At 44.8% G+C, this 16,957-nt stretch overlaps 1 protein-coding gene and 1 pseudogene across 3 annotated transcripts in view; one reads left to right on the top strand and one right to left on the bottom strand.

Moving 5' to 3' along the window:
- The window catches only part of LOC147302735 (protein NLRC3-like), a 330,634-nt gene that overhangs the window by 69,197 nt on the left and 244,480 nt on the right, over positions 1–16,957 (bottom strand). The window contains exons 5-6 of one of the 3 annotated variants that reach the window (XM_086284379.1): positions 15,052–15,225; positions 1,488–1,685 (exon numbers count right to left, since the gene is read on the bottom strand). The exons of the other annotated variants lie outside the window; for them this stretch is intronic. Of the exons in view, the coding sequence (XP_086140505.1) occupies positions 1,488–1,685; positions 15,052–15,225 (372 nt within the window). The remainder of the gene's footprint in view (positions 1–1,487; positions 1,686–15,051; positions 15,226–16,957) is intronic. 3 annotated transcript variants of the gene reach the window in all.
- On the top strand, positions 9,626–12,125 carry LOC147302746 (uncharacterized; annotated as a pseudogene).

The raw sequence follows: 16,957 nt of genomic DNA, 5'->3' as shown, positions 1-16,957 counted from the left end.
GGCTGGTAGCTCTGAGAGTCCCACTGATGAGGTGTTTGTGTGGAAATCTCTTAGTGGGACCAAAGAGAGAAAAAGCCCTGGTCCTGATGCTGTGGGAGGGAAATGATTGAAGTGTGCTGTGAGGAACTGACTGGGAGATTTTCACACATTTTCCAGTCCTCCTTGGAACAACAGGAAGTTCCCAGCATATGGAAACAAAGGTTAAGTGTCCTATGGCACTCAGTGATGATGGTGCTGTAGCCCCACCACCTCCACCTCTTTGTAAAGGAACTAACTGTAATCTGAAGCTTCAAATGGAACTAAGACTTCCTCCACTAGGTGGCAGTGTCTGATGAGAAAGTGTTAGTGGAGCTGGCCTGGAGTCAGAAACAGGAAGATGCAGGATTTGGGCTGAAATGGGGAAAGTGGTTAGCACTAGTGCCTTAGAGCAAGAAGGTTGTAGGTTGAAGCTTGTTGGTCAGCTGGGCCTTTCTGTGGAGGTTGGATGTTCCCCCACAGTCAAATGAAATGCTGCTTAGGTTCATTGGTGCTTCTACATTGGCTGTAGGTGTGGATGTGAGGGAGTGCTTCTCTGTCGCTCTCTGTTGGCCCTGTGATGGACTGCTCACCTGTGCAGGTGGACCACGCCTCTTGCCCTATGACAGCTAGGGCACAGGCTGCAGCCCTGTGAGCCTAAGCTGAATAAACAGTTAGCAAATATGATCCATAGATGGCCTGAAATCCCCCAGTTAGCAGTTTGGTAGATAGCTATGACATGCTAATCCCATCCAGCAGCTGTATTCTACCTGTAAGCTGATCCCTGCTGAGCCAAAGCACTTTTTCATATACAAATTACAACCTTTAATAGAAACCTATTGGTCAGCATCTTATTAGCCTGCTGTTAGCTTCATTCCACAGAAAACTGAGAGAAACTAACAGAGTTGATAAAGAATAAAGAGAAATGTGCTGATTTAAAGCCTTTGAAGTGCTTCAGATGATCTCTGTCCACTTCTGTCCACTCATTCATTCATGTAAGCTTTCTAATGCAGCTTTGATCTTCACAGTCTGCTTGATGAAACTCATTCTAACCCTGAATGTCAGAGTGTTCCTCCTTCTCTTTCCCATCATTCATGCTGGCAGTGGAGGAGATTTGGATGTTGGACTGTGTTTTGGATGATGTGTGTATGTTTGTGTTGGACTGCTGTCTGTAAAGCAAACGCACATTTTGCTTTGGATTTCAGTGTCAGACAGACTTTAAGGTGCAATGAAGAGTTTGAGAGTTTCACAGTGAATTTTCCACTGGAGGATTTTTCTTCTTCTTTGAAGGTTTGAAATGTGAACATTGTTCTGCTGCAGTCAATGGACTAAACCAGAGAAGAAGAAAACAGACTTTACCATGAAGATCCTCAGTGTGGATCAGTATAATATCAGCCTGATGTCTGCAGTTTAGTGTCAGCACAACTTTCACATCATATTCATCTCAGCACAACTAAAACATGCTGACTGACCTCAGAGTTTTAAGTTTACATCCTGGGCTCTCCAGGAAACCACACAGATGCTTCACTCCTGGATCCTGCAGCTTGTTGTTCTTAGTTGAAGAAGAGGAGTCATTACTCAGGTCCAGCTCTCTCAGATGGGAGGGGTTGGACTTCAGTGCTGCTGCCAGATAATCACAGCTGATCTCTGACAAACCACAGCTCCACAATCTGTATAAAGAACGAAAGATGTAAGTTTATTAGACAAAGAGCTTGAAATCATTCAGTGTTTCATCATCTGTTCAGAGCTGAAGAAGCTTCAGAATGTAGAAGTTTAGAAAATGGAAACTCCAAACAGCTGAAGCCAACAGGAAGCAGCTTCAAACAAACACAACAAGAGAAAAAACTCTGAATGTTTCACATTAAAGTCGTACATTTCTCATAAAAACAGGACAAAGACTTGAAAAAGTCGTGTTTTTCCTTCCAGGAACCACATGGCTTCACTTTTAAAGGTGAAGTGTGACAGAAATGGACATATTTGAAGTCCAACACCTTTTTCCAGTCACATTATTAAAGCAGACAAACTACAAGCTCACTTTCATTCCAACAAGTCATCTTCTGACCTGGACTAACAACACTGGTCTCTATGTGCAGCTGGCTGTGAGACCAGTGCTCAGGGAGCGTCTACAAAGTGCAACACTGAACGAACATCACACACTCATTTGCTTCCAGCACTTTCACACAAACATCTACTGTCATTATTGTCACCAAACTCTGTGGATCCTTTATTGCAAATTCAAATGGGATCAAATGGTCAGACAAAAGAGGGTTATGAGGAAATATGATGAAATGTTGTGTATTAGCAGCAAGTTATTGAATCTTTTTCCTCAGAAACCAAACAAAATGATTGACAAACATGTTTTTACAAACTCAGTGTTGGACTTGGATCAGCAGGATAAGCTGATGTTTAAAGGCATTTGAGTCTCGCTGTATGAGAGTCCAGTTCTTACTCAATATTTATGGATGATGTTCTTTCAGTGTTGCACTTTGTTTGGCACAAAATGAAATTATTTGGCCTCTCAGATGCTTTTAGAGATTCCCAAATGACTGATGATGACATCTCTGGGGTCTGATTGATAGAAAAAAAATGTCTTTGAGACCTTTTGTAACTGACAAACTCTTCATCTGCTAACAACACTGAGTTGAATCTCCATGGCTGATAGTTGGAGCAGGCATCAGGAATACACATTGAAAAAGCAAGAGGAGAAATCACCAGAGTCTTATAATCACATTCTGTAACTAAAGGGAGACGTTTTTCTATACAAATATATGTTTTATGGACATTAGAAAAAAAGAGTATTGATGTGAAGCAGGATTATGAAATCTCCATACATCAGCCAGCCCATAATGATCAAGAAAGCTCTGAATGACGCATGCTGACTTTGGACTAAGTGTACTTTTGTGTGAACTGTGGTCCATAGCAGATAATGAGCAGTTTAGGTCTCCCTCAAAGATGATATTGTGTGATGACATATTGGGGAGCCGCGCAAAGACATTAGTGAAAAATCTGTGGTCATCCCAATTAGAGGCGTAGATATTTGCTAAGATCAAATGAAAACCATAAACTATATTTTCTGCACTTAAAATCCTGTAATTTTCTCATAAATCGACAGTGCGGCTTATGGATGAATTCTGGTTGTGCTTACTGACCTCGAACCGATTTTATGTGCTACACGGCGCTCAGAAACCTTTCAAAAGATGTTTTGGTACGACTTTGCTCAGCTACGAGGCCGCACCGCTTGATGGATTGTTGGAGCATTACAGCTACGAGGAGCCTCGCGGAGTGATACGTACTCTGCTTCAACGTAATATTACTGTATTGAGTGTGTATAAGGACCATAAATGGCACCTGTAAGAGACACGGTTACAAAGAGGGTTTCAAACTCCAGGCTGTCAGTCACGCAGTAGAACCTGGGAACAGAGCAGCTGCTTGTTATTATGCTCAGCGTCTGTTTACATTTTGACTGCACGATTGTGAGCTTTTTGTTATGCACAAACACAACATTGTTTTCTTTTATTTATGGAGCATTATTATTTAATAAATGCTGATCATTTATTCCTGAGTAACTGTTTCATGTACATCTACGCTGTATGTTAATAAATGTGCCTGTGTGAGATTTGGGACACAGCTTTGACTAAGAACTCTCTTTTTGTTCGAACTTTCTGGCTTTAAAAATATCGAGATATATATCGTATATCGCCATCCAGCTAAAGAATATCGAGATATGAACTTTGGGTCATATCGCCCAGTCGTAATATTGCAATAGGTTGTCCGTTAAACTCAAGCGGGGCTTGGGCCCTGGCACGGCGTAGCCACACAATCCTGGTAGTAGTGACGCTCGGCTATGACGGCGTGCGGGTTACCAGCTGGCTTTCTCAGGATAGGGCTCCTGTGTGAGCGGTCGACAATAACGTCTTTATCCATACCCAGCACTTCACGTAGTAGCACGGATACGGCCGTGGAGGAGCTCGAGTCCAGGCCCTCTGGGATCCCTATGATGTGGATGTTAGCTCTCCGCTTCCTGCCTTCATCACATTTATCCTTCAGGTCAGACAGCTCCTCCTTCATACTCTCTACTGTAGACTGCAGGGTGGTCACCTCATCGCTCCACATTGACAGCCCATCCTCAGCTTCTTTCACTCTAACCTTTACTCCATCAACTTCGCCGCACGTCGCCGCCATGCTGTTAGCGATCTCATTTCTCAGTCCTTGCACGTCAGCCCTTATATTGTCAAAATCTTCTTTCAATGCATTTCTGAGTTCTTCTTTTAACAGCGTACTAATGTCCTCTTTAATGGATTGAAGAAGCTCCAGTTTTAGAGCAGTAGGATCCACATCACGCGCGTCTGTTGAGTCTGCTCTTCAGCGGCCGTAGAGCTGGACGCTGCCCTTTGGCCATCATCGATACTCTCGCCCGAGATCGCACCGGGGCTAAAATATTCACCTGCTCAGCTGTTTTTGATCAGTTTGAGCCTGTGTGGTTTGATCAGGTGGAGGAACGATGTGATGCTATAAAGACATCTTGTCCAAATGATGTTGTTCCAACACGTGTTTAAAAAGATTTTAAAGGTTGTTGGTTCCGACATCTTAGCGATTTTTAACAGCAGTCTTAGTTCAGGTGTTGTACAGCCTGTTTTAAACATGCTGTTGTACAGCCTGTACTAAAAACCTGATCTGGATCCTCTGTCTGCTCAAACTTCAGGCCTATTTCAAAGCTTCCCTTCCTGTCGAAGATTTTGTAAAAGATTATATTTGTTCAGCTGCAATCTGTTGTAAAGGTTTCAGTCTGGTTTTAAAGCTCTTCACAGCACTGAAACTGCACTTTGAAAAGTTCTTAATGATCTTTTATCAGCCACTGATCAGGAGACTCAGCTGTGCTTTTGGATCTGACCGCTGCCTTGACCACAGCATCTTGACCTCACCATTGGAGCATGGCGGCATCAAGGGCGCTCTATTAGACTGGTTCAGCTCTTTTATTAAATCGCATTATTACATTTGGGGCTTATATTTGACGGCAATTTGAAAAACAGCTGAGCTCAGTTGTACAGCGGTCTTTCTTCAAACTGAGGCTTTTATCTAAGGTGAGATCATTTATATCTTTTAAAAACCTTGAACGGGCGATCCACGTTTTCATGACGTCCCAGCTGGATTATTGTAACTCCTTATATGTTGGAGTTAGTGGGACCTGCCTGGCAAGACTGCAGCTGGTCCAGAAAGCTGCAGCTCGTCTTCTGACACAAGCTCAAAGACATTTATCGTCCCAACAACCACATATACGCTGGTCCCTCGCTGTAACACAGTTCACCTTTGGCGGCCTCGCTGTTTCGCTGATCTTTTTTGTGCAATTTTGCATGTTTTTGTTTTTTACAGCACATTGTGTTCTGCGTCCTGATTGGCTGTAGACCATTGTCAGCCAATCTCGTGCCGTGTCTCCTGTACAGTACAGAATGTGTTCAAATTTACAGCAGTGTGACTCTGCAGTGCTGCACTGTATGTTTGTACGTTTTGTCCCAACAAACAACAATGATGACGAGACGTTTTGCACCTGTGGTAGCAGCCAAAGGCAGAGGAAGATGCTGACCATCATAGTTTCAACAAGGAGGCAAAAAGGTTGTAACTGTCCACAACAAGAACATCGTAAGGATGGAGTCAGCTTTGGCTTTGTGGCTCAGTGACCGCAGGAAAAAGAACATCGTGCTGGACACCAACATTATCTGCAGAAAAACTCAAAAGCTTTATGAAACTTTACCTGACAGCGAGGAGCCCAGGCCATGGACGAGTGCTCCTCACACAGAAGCTCATTTAATGCCAGCAAAAGGCTGATTTGACACATTTCAGAAACACTTTGCTTTCATTCTTTAATAATGAACTTATTTTTCTATGAAGGTTTGAACTTTGTTTAAACAAGAGAGAAAAGTGTGAAAATGTTCATGCCTGTCTGAGAAAAGTGTATAAAGTGTGCAGTGAGGGTTTAACTGCCTTAAAACTTCTATAATACTTGTAAAACATAAAGCTGCTACTTCATTCTGAGACTTATTTTTAGAACGTAACTCGATAAACGAGCGACCGCAGTAATGTATTGTGTTTATTTTGAAAACTCTCAACAGGATCTTCAGATTTATTTTGAAAGCTTTATCTGGAAAACACAAACACATAAGCAGGAAACAAAGAGCGTGATATGAAACGATAGACGTTTTCATATGGTCATCATATATACATCGTTCTATCGAACAGCCCCAGCTCCTGCTGTCAGTCTCTGTAAATCTGCTCTGAAAACACATTTGTATTCACTGGCTTTTAATACAGCATGAGAGTTATTTGATATTTGATGTGCGATATTAATATTAGGAGTTATTTTAATCGTTATTTTGGATTCTTGTACAGCACTGTGGTCAACGCTGCTGCTGTAATTAATGTGCTATAAACACATAAACAATCTGCAGTTAAACATCCAAAACTAAAGATGTGATCGCTGCCTTTAGAAAATGTGCTGATGCACAAGATATCAGCTCCATTAAGGTGGAATGTGGCCGTGTTAGAAACATGTTGGAAGAAGTTTGAAGCTGAAACTGTGAAGCTGAGAGTGAAAGAGCTCCAGCGTCTGTCACAGGAAACTTTCATATTTCCACACTGATGAAAGCATCAAGCTTTGATTTCCTGCTGCTTTTATTGAGTCACACTGTGAAACTGAGCCACAGCTGAACCAGCATCCCTGTACAGCAGACACTTACAGCGCTTGGCTGCTTCCATTGGACCCTCTGCACAGAGCTTCAGTTTCCTCTTCTGGTCCCAAAGTGCAGAACAACAAGGTTTCAAACAGCTTCGTTCCAGCAGCATCAGCCACAGACATGCAGAGAGAATCCTTTGGTTGTGTTGTGTGTTTGCATATCTGCTGTGTTGCTTTGTGAGGATGGATCATCTCCTGCAGCTCCAGATAAACAAGCTGGACCTGAACCTGGTAGCTTCACTTAGAAGACACTTGTGACGGGAACGTGTGAGAAGTTTTGTGGAGACAAGTTTGGATTTAGAGTGTGGGACGAGCTCTCCACAGTCTTTGTGGAGATCCACATTCTGCATACTGCCTGTGAGAAGCTGCAGACATTTGTCCTCCAAATCCACTGAGCAGCTGCTCGTGGTGGTATTAGCTTCATGTGTGCGTGTTAGCATGAAGCCTCGGTCACACTCTGCTGTGGACACGGTCACGGACAGCTGGACGCCTGATGGACGAGTCGTCCTTCCTGTTAAACTTCTTTGAGCATGAGAATAGCATGAGAAGCTCAGTGGACACTGTTCAGTGTTTTAACTCTCGCTTTCTGATGGGTTTAGATTTTATTATTGTCATTTGTATTAGGAAATATTTAACCATATATTCTTAGAGGTGTATAATCAATTGTGTAGTGATAGGATGTGTGATCTTTAGCAGGCTGCAGGGGCTTGGTGTGTATTCCACACTAGAATGCACACCCACATCCTGGGAGCACGAGAGAGGTCGTACCTTCTCTTATTGTTTTATGGCAGGATTAACGTAGCTACGTCTGTTCTAGTCTAAGTGCTTTTTGTTTAGATGAACTGCTGGACTTCCTCACCATGTTATCTAGGGTGAACCATCTAGGGTGAAGGGGGGTCTACCCTCTTCCTGACCAAGGATGTTATATGACCCTTTGATCAGCAGTACCACACACACACACACACACACACACACACACACACACACACACACACACACACACACACAGTATTCTTTGTTCACATGTATCACATGTATACCTATGTGAGATGCTATATGTTAATGACCCTATGCATATTCATGTAACCACAATAAAAGGAGTGCTATGGGGAGCCTGGCTGAGAGTCTGATGGTGGTCAAGTGGTGGAACGACGCTTGGCTCCAGCCAGGTCTCCCTCATGCATGAGTAAACCAGAGAACTTTGGTGCCTTGTGTCTTGCTTTTTGCTGCGTAGCAGATTGTCCTTAACGTTCCAGTGGATAGGTTCAAACTACAAACCTATCATTAATTGGTCCTTCGAGAGCCGGATCCCTGGAGTCGACATTCACCGAGGGGAAAAGAGACACGCCGACAGACTGACGTCAGCCAGGACTTATAGAGGTCCTGCAGCAAAGTCCCGAGGCGTGAGAATTCGTCATCGAGCCGGTGGATTAGCCGTCTGTTTTTTCTCCTCGATGGATGACGATTGACGGGATTCGGGACTGATGCTACTCGCAATAAGCAACACCAAGTAGGTATGTGAAAAATCTAAGCCACTGTGTGAGGCTGAGTTGTAAAGTCTTTATCACTGTGTGCGACAAAGCGTGTAGTCACTGTGTGCGACTATTCTTTGCCGCTGTGTGCAGCAAAGCGCGCATCCACTGTGTGAGGTTGCGTTGAAAGTCTTTATCACTGTGTGCGATAAAGCGTGTAGTCACTGTGTGCGACTATTCTTTGCCGCTGTGTGCAGCAAAGCGCGCATCCACTGTGTGAGGTTGCGTTGAAAGTCTTTATCACTGTGTGCGATAAAGCGCGTGATCACTGCTATGTAAGTCTTTGCCACTGTGTGCGACAAAGCACGCAGTCACTGTGTGAGACTGCGTTGAGACAATAGGCCTAATTTTTGTTGTTTGTGTGTGAGGATATTTTTTGTTGTTGTTGTTGTTGTGTGAGTGTGTGCGGAGCAGAACACGTGGTCTGTGACGTCGGCAGCTGTTGTTGTTATTATGGGTTCCCAAGCAACCAAGAGTGTGTCAGAGGGTGACGAGAAGTTTATGGTGAAATTCGCTCCCGGTAGCGCAAAGTATTTAGGACATTGGCGCAAGAAATATGATTTTGAAGGTAAATTGGTTGTAGGACAATGTCAAATGTTAGTAGACCAGTTGACAGTGAAAACAGCTTGTGCGACAGGGAAATTGAAACAGGAGAGAGAGTTACAAGTGGCGTCCGCTAAATTGTGGTTAGAACAGGCGCAGAAGAGACAGGAGGCAGTGACTATATATACTGACAGTCAGTATGCATATGCTACACTTCATTTCTTTGCCGCTCAGTGGTCAAGACGAGGCATGACAACATCAACAGGTAAACCTGTGGAGCATGCGACATTGTTGCAGGCCCTGTTGAAAGCAGTCTTACTGCCTAGTAAAGTTGCGGTTTGTAAATGTGCAGCACACACACGTGGCACTGACCCCATTGTACTAGGCAACGCCTTTGCAGATAAAATTGCAAAGGAAGCGGCCCTTGGAACACATGGGGTTCATGTTCTGGCGTCACAGGAGCAAACTACGCCCATCACACATGATGTGTTAGCAGACATGCAGTCACACTCACCTCCAGCTGAGAAGCAGCTGTGGCTCACTAAAGGAGCAAGCCTGCGAGGTGATGTCTACTATCTTTGTGATAAACCTATATTGCCTAAGAACCTATATAGGACTGCTGCAAGTTTGAGCCACGGGCTCTGCCATGTCTCGACAGCTGGGATGGTGGCAGCAGTCGAACGACAGTTTTTCACACTGGGATTCAATGCTTATTCAAAACATTTTTGTAAAGCATGTTTAATATGTTGTAAACATAATGCTCAGGGAAACCTCAGACCTAGGAGAGGAAGGTTTCCCAGACCCAGCTACCCATTTGAAGTAATCCATATGGATTTCATTGAGTTGTCTAACTGTAACACCTACAGGTACTGCCTGGTGATTGTGTGCCCGTTCTCAAAGTGGGTAGAAGTTGTCCCCACTAAGAAAGCAGATGCTATTTCAGTGGCTAAAGTGATATGCAAAAATGTGATCCCAGAGCATGGGATCCCCCAGACTATTTACAGTGACAATGGTCCTCATTTTGTGAATGAAGTAATTGAGAAAATGTCACAACATCTGGGGATAACGCTGAAAAACCATTGCTCATATCACCCACAAAGTGCAGGGCTGGTTGAAAGGACTAATGGCACAGTAAAGCTGAGACTCAGGAAAACAATGGAGGAAACAGGCAGAACATGGGTAGACTGCATTGAGCTAGTGAAAATGTATATGAGAATCACGCCAACTGATAATGGCCTAACGCCTTTTGAAATAATATATGGCAGGCCATTTAGAGTTCCAGTGTTTTGTAATGATAATGATAAAGCAGAAGAAGAAAACACACTAGCAGACTGGATGATTAAAATGCTGAAAAGCAAAGAAGTCATGAGTGCAAATAATCTGCCAGATGATTCTGTTTCTGTACAGGAAGAACGTCTGAAGCCAGGGGACTGGGTACTGATAAAGGTCATAAAGAGGAAGTGCTGGTCGAAGCCACGGTGGGACGGACCATACCAGGCTCTGCTGACAACACCAACTGCTGTGAAGATTGCAGAACGACCCACCTGGATACACCAAAGCCACTGCAAAAAGGTGACACACATCCAGGCCAGCTCGGAGTAAGTGGCAGGAAGACCGGGTACAAAGGGGGGGAAAGCCTCTAGGGCCCTTCGTCTCAATCCGGTGAAGAAACCAACTGAGCCACAGGTACTCATCAGAATGGCTGGTAAAGTGTTGTCTACCCTGCTGGGTGTAATGGCTTTGATGTCATCATGGTCAGCTGTGGAGACCCTGTATGTCCAAGGAAACCACACCCAATACCCTCATGGCTATTCTACAAACTTTTGGTGGCAGTTTATGAATACAACTGCTCACTTGAACAATAGGACGGACTGCTATGTGTGTGCTCATATGCCGTTATCCGCATATACATCTGGACTGTGGCCGTACAGCATACCAGAGGACAGGAGTTGGTGTCTGTTGGGCTTAGCAACTCATCCTGGCAACAGAGTCCTCTGGTCCCAGGCCAACTATAGTACACCTCTGAACATCACCTGGAGTAAGTCGCCACTTATAGATGTGAATTGTTCTGAGCAAACTGACTTATTGGCCTGGCCTCAAGTGTCAGACCCACTGCCAGACATAATATTGCTGAACAAGCTGAATACAGCTCAACTGCCGTTGTGTGTGATGAACAATGGATCACTGTCAGTGGGGGAGCTGCCGCTTCGTTTATGTGGATACATATACACCTACTGCCCTCCAGAGAATGAGAGCAGGTGTATGAAATGCTTGACCAGTGCAAAGTGAGCTGAGAACTTGACATTAAGGAGGACTGAATGCAAGTCCAACCGGGCTTACAGGATACCAGTAAAAGCAAAGAGTCAGAAATGGACAGGATGTGCAAGGATGGTGCCGAGCAGTAAAGGAACAAGAGTTTTGGCTGATTGGTATTTCTTGTGTGGACATAAAGCCTATCTATCACTCCCTGAGGGATGGGGAGGATTGTGTACCGTGGTGAAGTTATCGGATCATGTCTTCTTCATGGACAGAGTTGAACATCACCCTAGCAACCGACGGAAGCGTGAGGTGAATATAGCCTCACCTAACTCTTTTGGAGTGACAGTAGACACTGGAGTGCCACGAGAATTCCGCATTTGGAGTGGAGGAGCTAAATTCTTCCAAAGTTTGATCCCAAACATCGGAGTTGCAGAGGTGCGGGATCATGTGGAGATCAACCGATATGCCTTACTGCGACACATTAATCTCACTAAGACTCTGGGAACAGCCTTAGCGGAGGAGCAAAAGGCCATCAGAACGATGGTACTGCAGAACAGGCTGACCCTAGACTTGATAACAGCATCACAAGGAGGAGTGTGTAAGCTGATTGGAGAGACATGTTGTACGTTTATTCCGGATGGATATACGACTGGAGGAGACATCTATGAGGCACTGCAGAACTTAACTGCTCTGCAGAAATATGTGGCGGACCACACATCAGGAGGAGACACGTCACAAGGCTGGATAGCCTGGTTGACATCTGGACCATGGTGGAATATGTTTCTAAAGTTTTTGACTCCCATTCTTACATTATTGGCTTTGCTTTGCTTGTTTACAGGTTGCATCTTGCCATGTGTAAGATCGATGGTGAATAAAATGATTGCTAACACCTTTACCAATTTCATACTGTTGCAGCAGAGTGACATGGATGCTAAGGCTAATATGTGTGTATGAAATGAAGCCTGCACTGAAAATGTTGACAAGTGGTGTAGAGCTGAAGATATATATATGCCGTATAGCCTTAAAAAATGACAATACAGGGTGGTGATGATGGGTTTAGATTTTATTATTGTCATTTGTATTAGGAAATATTTAACCATATATTCTTAGAGGTGTATAATCAATTGTGTAGTGATAGGATGTGTGATCTTTAGCAGGCTGCAGGGGCTTGGTGTGTATTCCACACTGGAATGCACACCCACATCCTGGGAGCACGAGAGAGGTCGTACCTTCTCTTATTGTTTTATGGCAGGATTAACGTAGCTACGTCTGTTCTAGTCTAAGTGCTTTTTGTTTAGATGAACTGCTGGACTTCCTCACCATGTTATCTAGGGTGAACCATCTAGGGTGAAGGGGGGTCTACCCTCTTCCTGACCAAGGATGTTATATGACCCTTTGATCAGCAGTACCACACACACACACACACACACACACACACACACACACACACACACACACACACACACACACACACACACACACACACAGTATTCTTTGTTCACATGTATACCTATGTGAGATGCTATATGTTAATGACCCTATGCATATTCATGTAACCACAATAAAAGGAGTGCTATGGGGAGCCTGGCTGAGAGTCTGATGGTGGTCAAGTGGTGGAACGACGCTTGGCTCCAGCCAGGTCTCCCTCATGCATGAGTAAACCAGAGAACTTTGGTGCCTTGTGTCTTGCTTTTTGCTGCGTAGCAGATTGTCCTTAACGTTCCAGTGGATAGGTTCAAACTACAAACCTATCACTTTCACTTCAGCTTCACCAACAACAGCACAAGCAGAGCAGCCCACTGCCTGCATGGCTGGGACAGCGCCCCCTGGTGACTGTAAACCACTACAACATGTAGACGGCCGTCTGCAGGCTGGATGTAGCACCACCGCAGAGACGTGCTGCAGCTCTGTTTAGTTACCCAGCTGACAGCAGAGGCTGTAGTTTACTGTTACCAACATGGAAAACTGAAGCTTCACCAGCTGGAGCTACAGAGCTGGAGAACAAAGGAGACTGAGAGGCCAGAATGATGTGGGAGGAAACATCAAGAGCCTGTTTGAAAGGAGACACATGTGGATGCTGTGCCAGTCTGTGGTCTGTCAGAAGTCAGCTGAGTCACACTGCAAGAAGCTGCAGAATCTCAGAGGAGGAGATTTGGAAGTGTTTGTGGGACAAACTGGACTCAAAGAAAGAAGATGTTTGTGAAGTCTTTGGTGGAGGTGAGCAGTGTGAAGCAGAACACATGCAGATGAGGTCAGGAGGTCAGCATCAGTGTCTCCTTGTGGTGGACGGTAAAAGAATCAGAGCCAACGCTCCCGTCCACCCTCGGCATGAAGCAGTGCTGTTTCTGAAACAGGAGGACAAGTCCAGAGAAGACAGAGGAAGCAAAGATGAGGGTGGGACAGGACAGCAGGACTTCCTTCAGACCTGCAGCTCCATCACACTGCTGTAGCTCCTCTTCATCACACATGTACCTGCAGCCTGTCTTCGAGTCCAGGAGTCACCTCCACACAGTGTAGAAGCCTCCTGTGCAGACCATGGAGTCCAGCCTCTGTCAGGGAAGTCGGCACTAAAGCCTGAAAGACTTCAATCTGTCTCTGCTCCACCCGAGAAAGACCAGCACCGTACTTGTTGTGCATTCAAGGAGGGAACATCAGCGCTGCATCGTGGGAACAACACCGCAGGAACAAAGACACAGCACGGCCGATGAAGGACGAGGACAAAGGAAAGGTGAGTGAGAAGACCCTGGTGGTGTGGACGGACCTGCAGGGGCTCCAAGACTGAGGAGCAGATACGTCCATGTACCAGCTGAGGATGCTGCAGTGATCCAGGGAGCTCGGTCCAATCTGAGGCCGTGTGAACTACGTGGACCACAGTTTCTTCACAGACTTCAGCCACGTGAACATCTGGAGATCCAACAGTGTACGAGCTGTGAGCCATCAGCTGTTTCTCTCATCAGCTGCTGTAATGAGAGCTGCTGGAATCATCTCGAGCAGCAGGAAATCACTGATGTTGTTTCTAACCAAAGATATGGGACTGAGCTCCGCTGAGCTCCTTCTACTTTCATCCAGATAGAAACTGCTACAGTCTGCTGATTATTGCTTTGCCTCCATCACACGAGCTCTTTATCCTGTTCTTCACTCTCATTGGTTCTTTGTCTGCTTGTTTTTACAACAGTAGTCTTCTGATTGGTCAAAGGAGACAATCAGCTGTGACTAAATGTAGCTCCTACAGCAGTGATGGGAATAACTACTGAAGCTAATCCAGTATCAAAGCTCAGGAATCAGCAGCTCCCACCTCGTTTTCTTTCAACAACTATTTTTAGCTGCTGTGTTTTTGTGTTTCTGCAGACCTCAGACATCCTGCTGCTCTGGACAACTTTTTCATTCTTTTGTATCATTATTTTGCTTTTCTTTTATTATTATGTTATATGTATTAATATGTGAAACACTTATTCTTTGTGTTTTTGCTTTGCTCCTGTCAAACTGCTTTAATAAAATCTGCTGCAGTCTAAACTGTGGACGTTCCCTTTTTAACCCTTTGTGAAACAATAAAGGTTTAAATCTGAGTATTCATCTATGTTAGTGTTTAATGGGTCTAATAGGTTGCTTTGGCCTTTCCCAGTAATATCTTCCCTTGCAGTCTGTGGTCCAGGCTTCTAAAACCATCCCAGGTTAACAAGAACTACAATCTAGAGGAGAGCTGCCATAACAGGTGTGACTGATGAGATCTGACCTGCAAGGTTACTCAGGTTTGTTTGTATCAGGACAAGCAGGGAAGCCGCCTGGACGTCAAAGTAGTTAGAGCTGGGCGAGTGTCCTCACCCACATCGGCTTCACAACTCTGCATCATCTACTGAGTAAGACTCAGAGCATCAGAGATTAGAAGGTCTACAAAGAGCTGAACCAGACTTCCTGTATAAAGGTTTTAGTTCCACAGATCGACAGTGTCAGCACAACTAAAACGTGGAGACTGACCTCAGAGTTTCAATTTGATGTTGTGGATTCTCCAGAAGAACACACAGCTGCTTCACTCCTGAATCCTGCAGCTTGTGGTCTCTCAGGTCCACCACTCTGGGATACGAAGGGTTGAGCTTCAGCACTGCTTCCAGATAATCACAGCTGATCTCTGACAAATCACAGCGCTCCAATCTGTATAGAGAATGAAAGATGTAAGTTTATTAGACAAAGAGCTTGAAATCATTCAGTGTTTCATCATCTGTTCATCTGTTCAGAGCTGAAGAAGGTTCAGAATGTAGAAGTTTAGAAAATGGAAACTCCAAACAGCTGAAGCCAACAGGAAGCAGCTTCAAACAAACACAACAAGAGAAAAAACTCTGAATGTTTCACATTAAAGTCGAACATTTCTAACAAGAGTGTTTTAAAGACAGAGTCACTGATGATCATCTTCTGCCCAGTAAAACTTTGGTTTTCCACATGTGAGTGTTAATGATGCACAAAGACTGTGAGTGCAAAGAGGGAGCGAGGAGGATGACAGAGAGATGGTACAGGAGCATCAAGAACCCGGCGAGGAAATGAGCAGAAGGACTTTGGAGCCTGTTGGATTGAAGCTTTCACAGAGACGTGTTTGACTGGACACCACCAGGACAGACTTTTAATCCCAGGATTTGGATGAGCTTTCTGTCTTTATGGTCACAAATGATGCTGTAACTCTGTGAATGTCCTGGAACTGTCAGCAGTGTGGTTACGTCCTTTTGACCTGAGTTTCCACAGCTCTTATAACAGCAGTGTACATTCAGACTGAGACACGCTTCAGTCTGTATGGACCTGTTTCTGTAGCTGCCACCATCATTCTACGGTCGTGTCCAAATTCATGGGCTGCATCCTCCCGAGGACCCGGCCTTTGCGGTCTACGTGGGCTGGGTCCTCAGAAGGTCGGGTAGGCTGGAAATAAACGGCTGGGGAAATTGGACGGTCTAGCCTTCTGATTAGCGTCACCGCTGTCTCGGTGGAGTTTAATAAACTCAGCCGTCTGCTCCTTGCTATCTAAAATATAACAGGACACTGGCGTAAATTCTCGACCGTCTCATACTTCTGTTTAATCAGTTTTCTGTTTGACGTTTAGTCAGCTCTGTAAAGACCAAGGAGGAACCCACCTGGGGGATTAATAAAGTTTTATTTTATCTAATCTAATAACTTTAATCTCAGCCAAACCGATTTACTCACGAACAAACAAAACACTGAAAAAAGCCAAACAATAACATTTTGAGGTTGTCTAAGTGACTTATATATTACGTTTAACCCGAGTAGCGAAAGTCCGCGGTGATCTGAAAATGATGTGCCGGGAGTTGTGCCGTTCTCGGCGGCTTCAGTGACCCTCGAGCTCCCGGCGAGCTATCGAGCTGGTGGGTAGCAAACGTCTCCGAAAACGTCGAAGCACTTTTGCAAATATGCGGTATCTTGATAAACCGAGCAGATATTTGATGTTTACACAGCTACTTTCTCGCCTGAAAATATGTTAAAAGTTTATTTTGTGACCGAAAAAGTTAGTAGCGGCCGCCATTGTTGGAAACTGGAGTTTGGCTGGGCCGCGCTATGAATTCTGGGATATGGTAGGCCACGAAGGACACACCCGACCCATCCTTCAAATTCGGGGAAAAGGAGGACGCATTTGTTGGCTGCATTCGGAGGAGTCTACGAATTTGGACAGCCTTCGACGTGTCGCTGTGACGTAATCGGTCTACAAATGCGGCCTCAGGAGGATGCAGCCCATGAATTTGGACACGACCTACATGTTTGTACATCAGCTTATCAAATACTGTCTGCTGTCTTCATTTATTACTCTTCACCTGCTTCACTGTCACTGTGTGGGCGGAGCTGTCTGAGCCCTGCCCACACAGACACAGCTCCTCTATGGAGCAAA

Source organism: Aulonocara sp. 'chitande type north' Nkhata Bay, linkage group LG23 (genome assembly GCF_057382095.1).
Source record: "Aulonocara sp. 'chitande type north' Nkhata Bay isolate Kocher_YH1m ecotype deep benthic linkage group LG23, A_spYH_male_GT1.1, whole genome shotgun sequence".
Lineage (NCBI taxonomy): Eukaryota > Metazoa > Chordata > Actinopteri > Cichliformes > Cichlidae > Aulonocara > Aulonocara sp. 'chitande type north' Nkhata Bay.
This window is presented reverse-complemented; position numbering and strand designations above follow the sequence as displayed.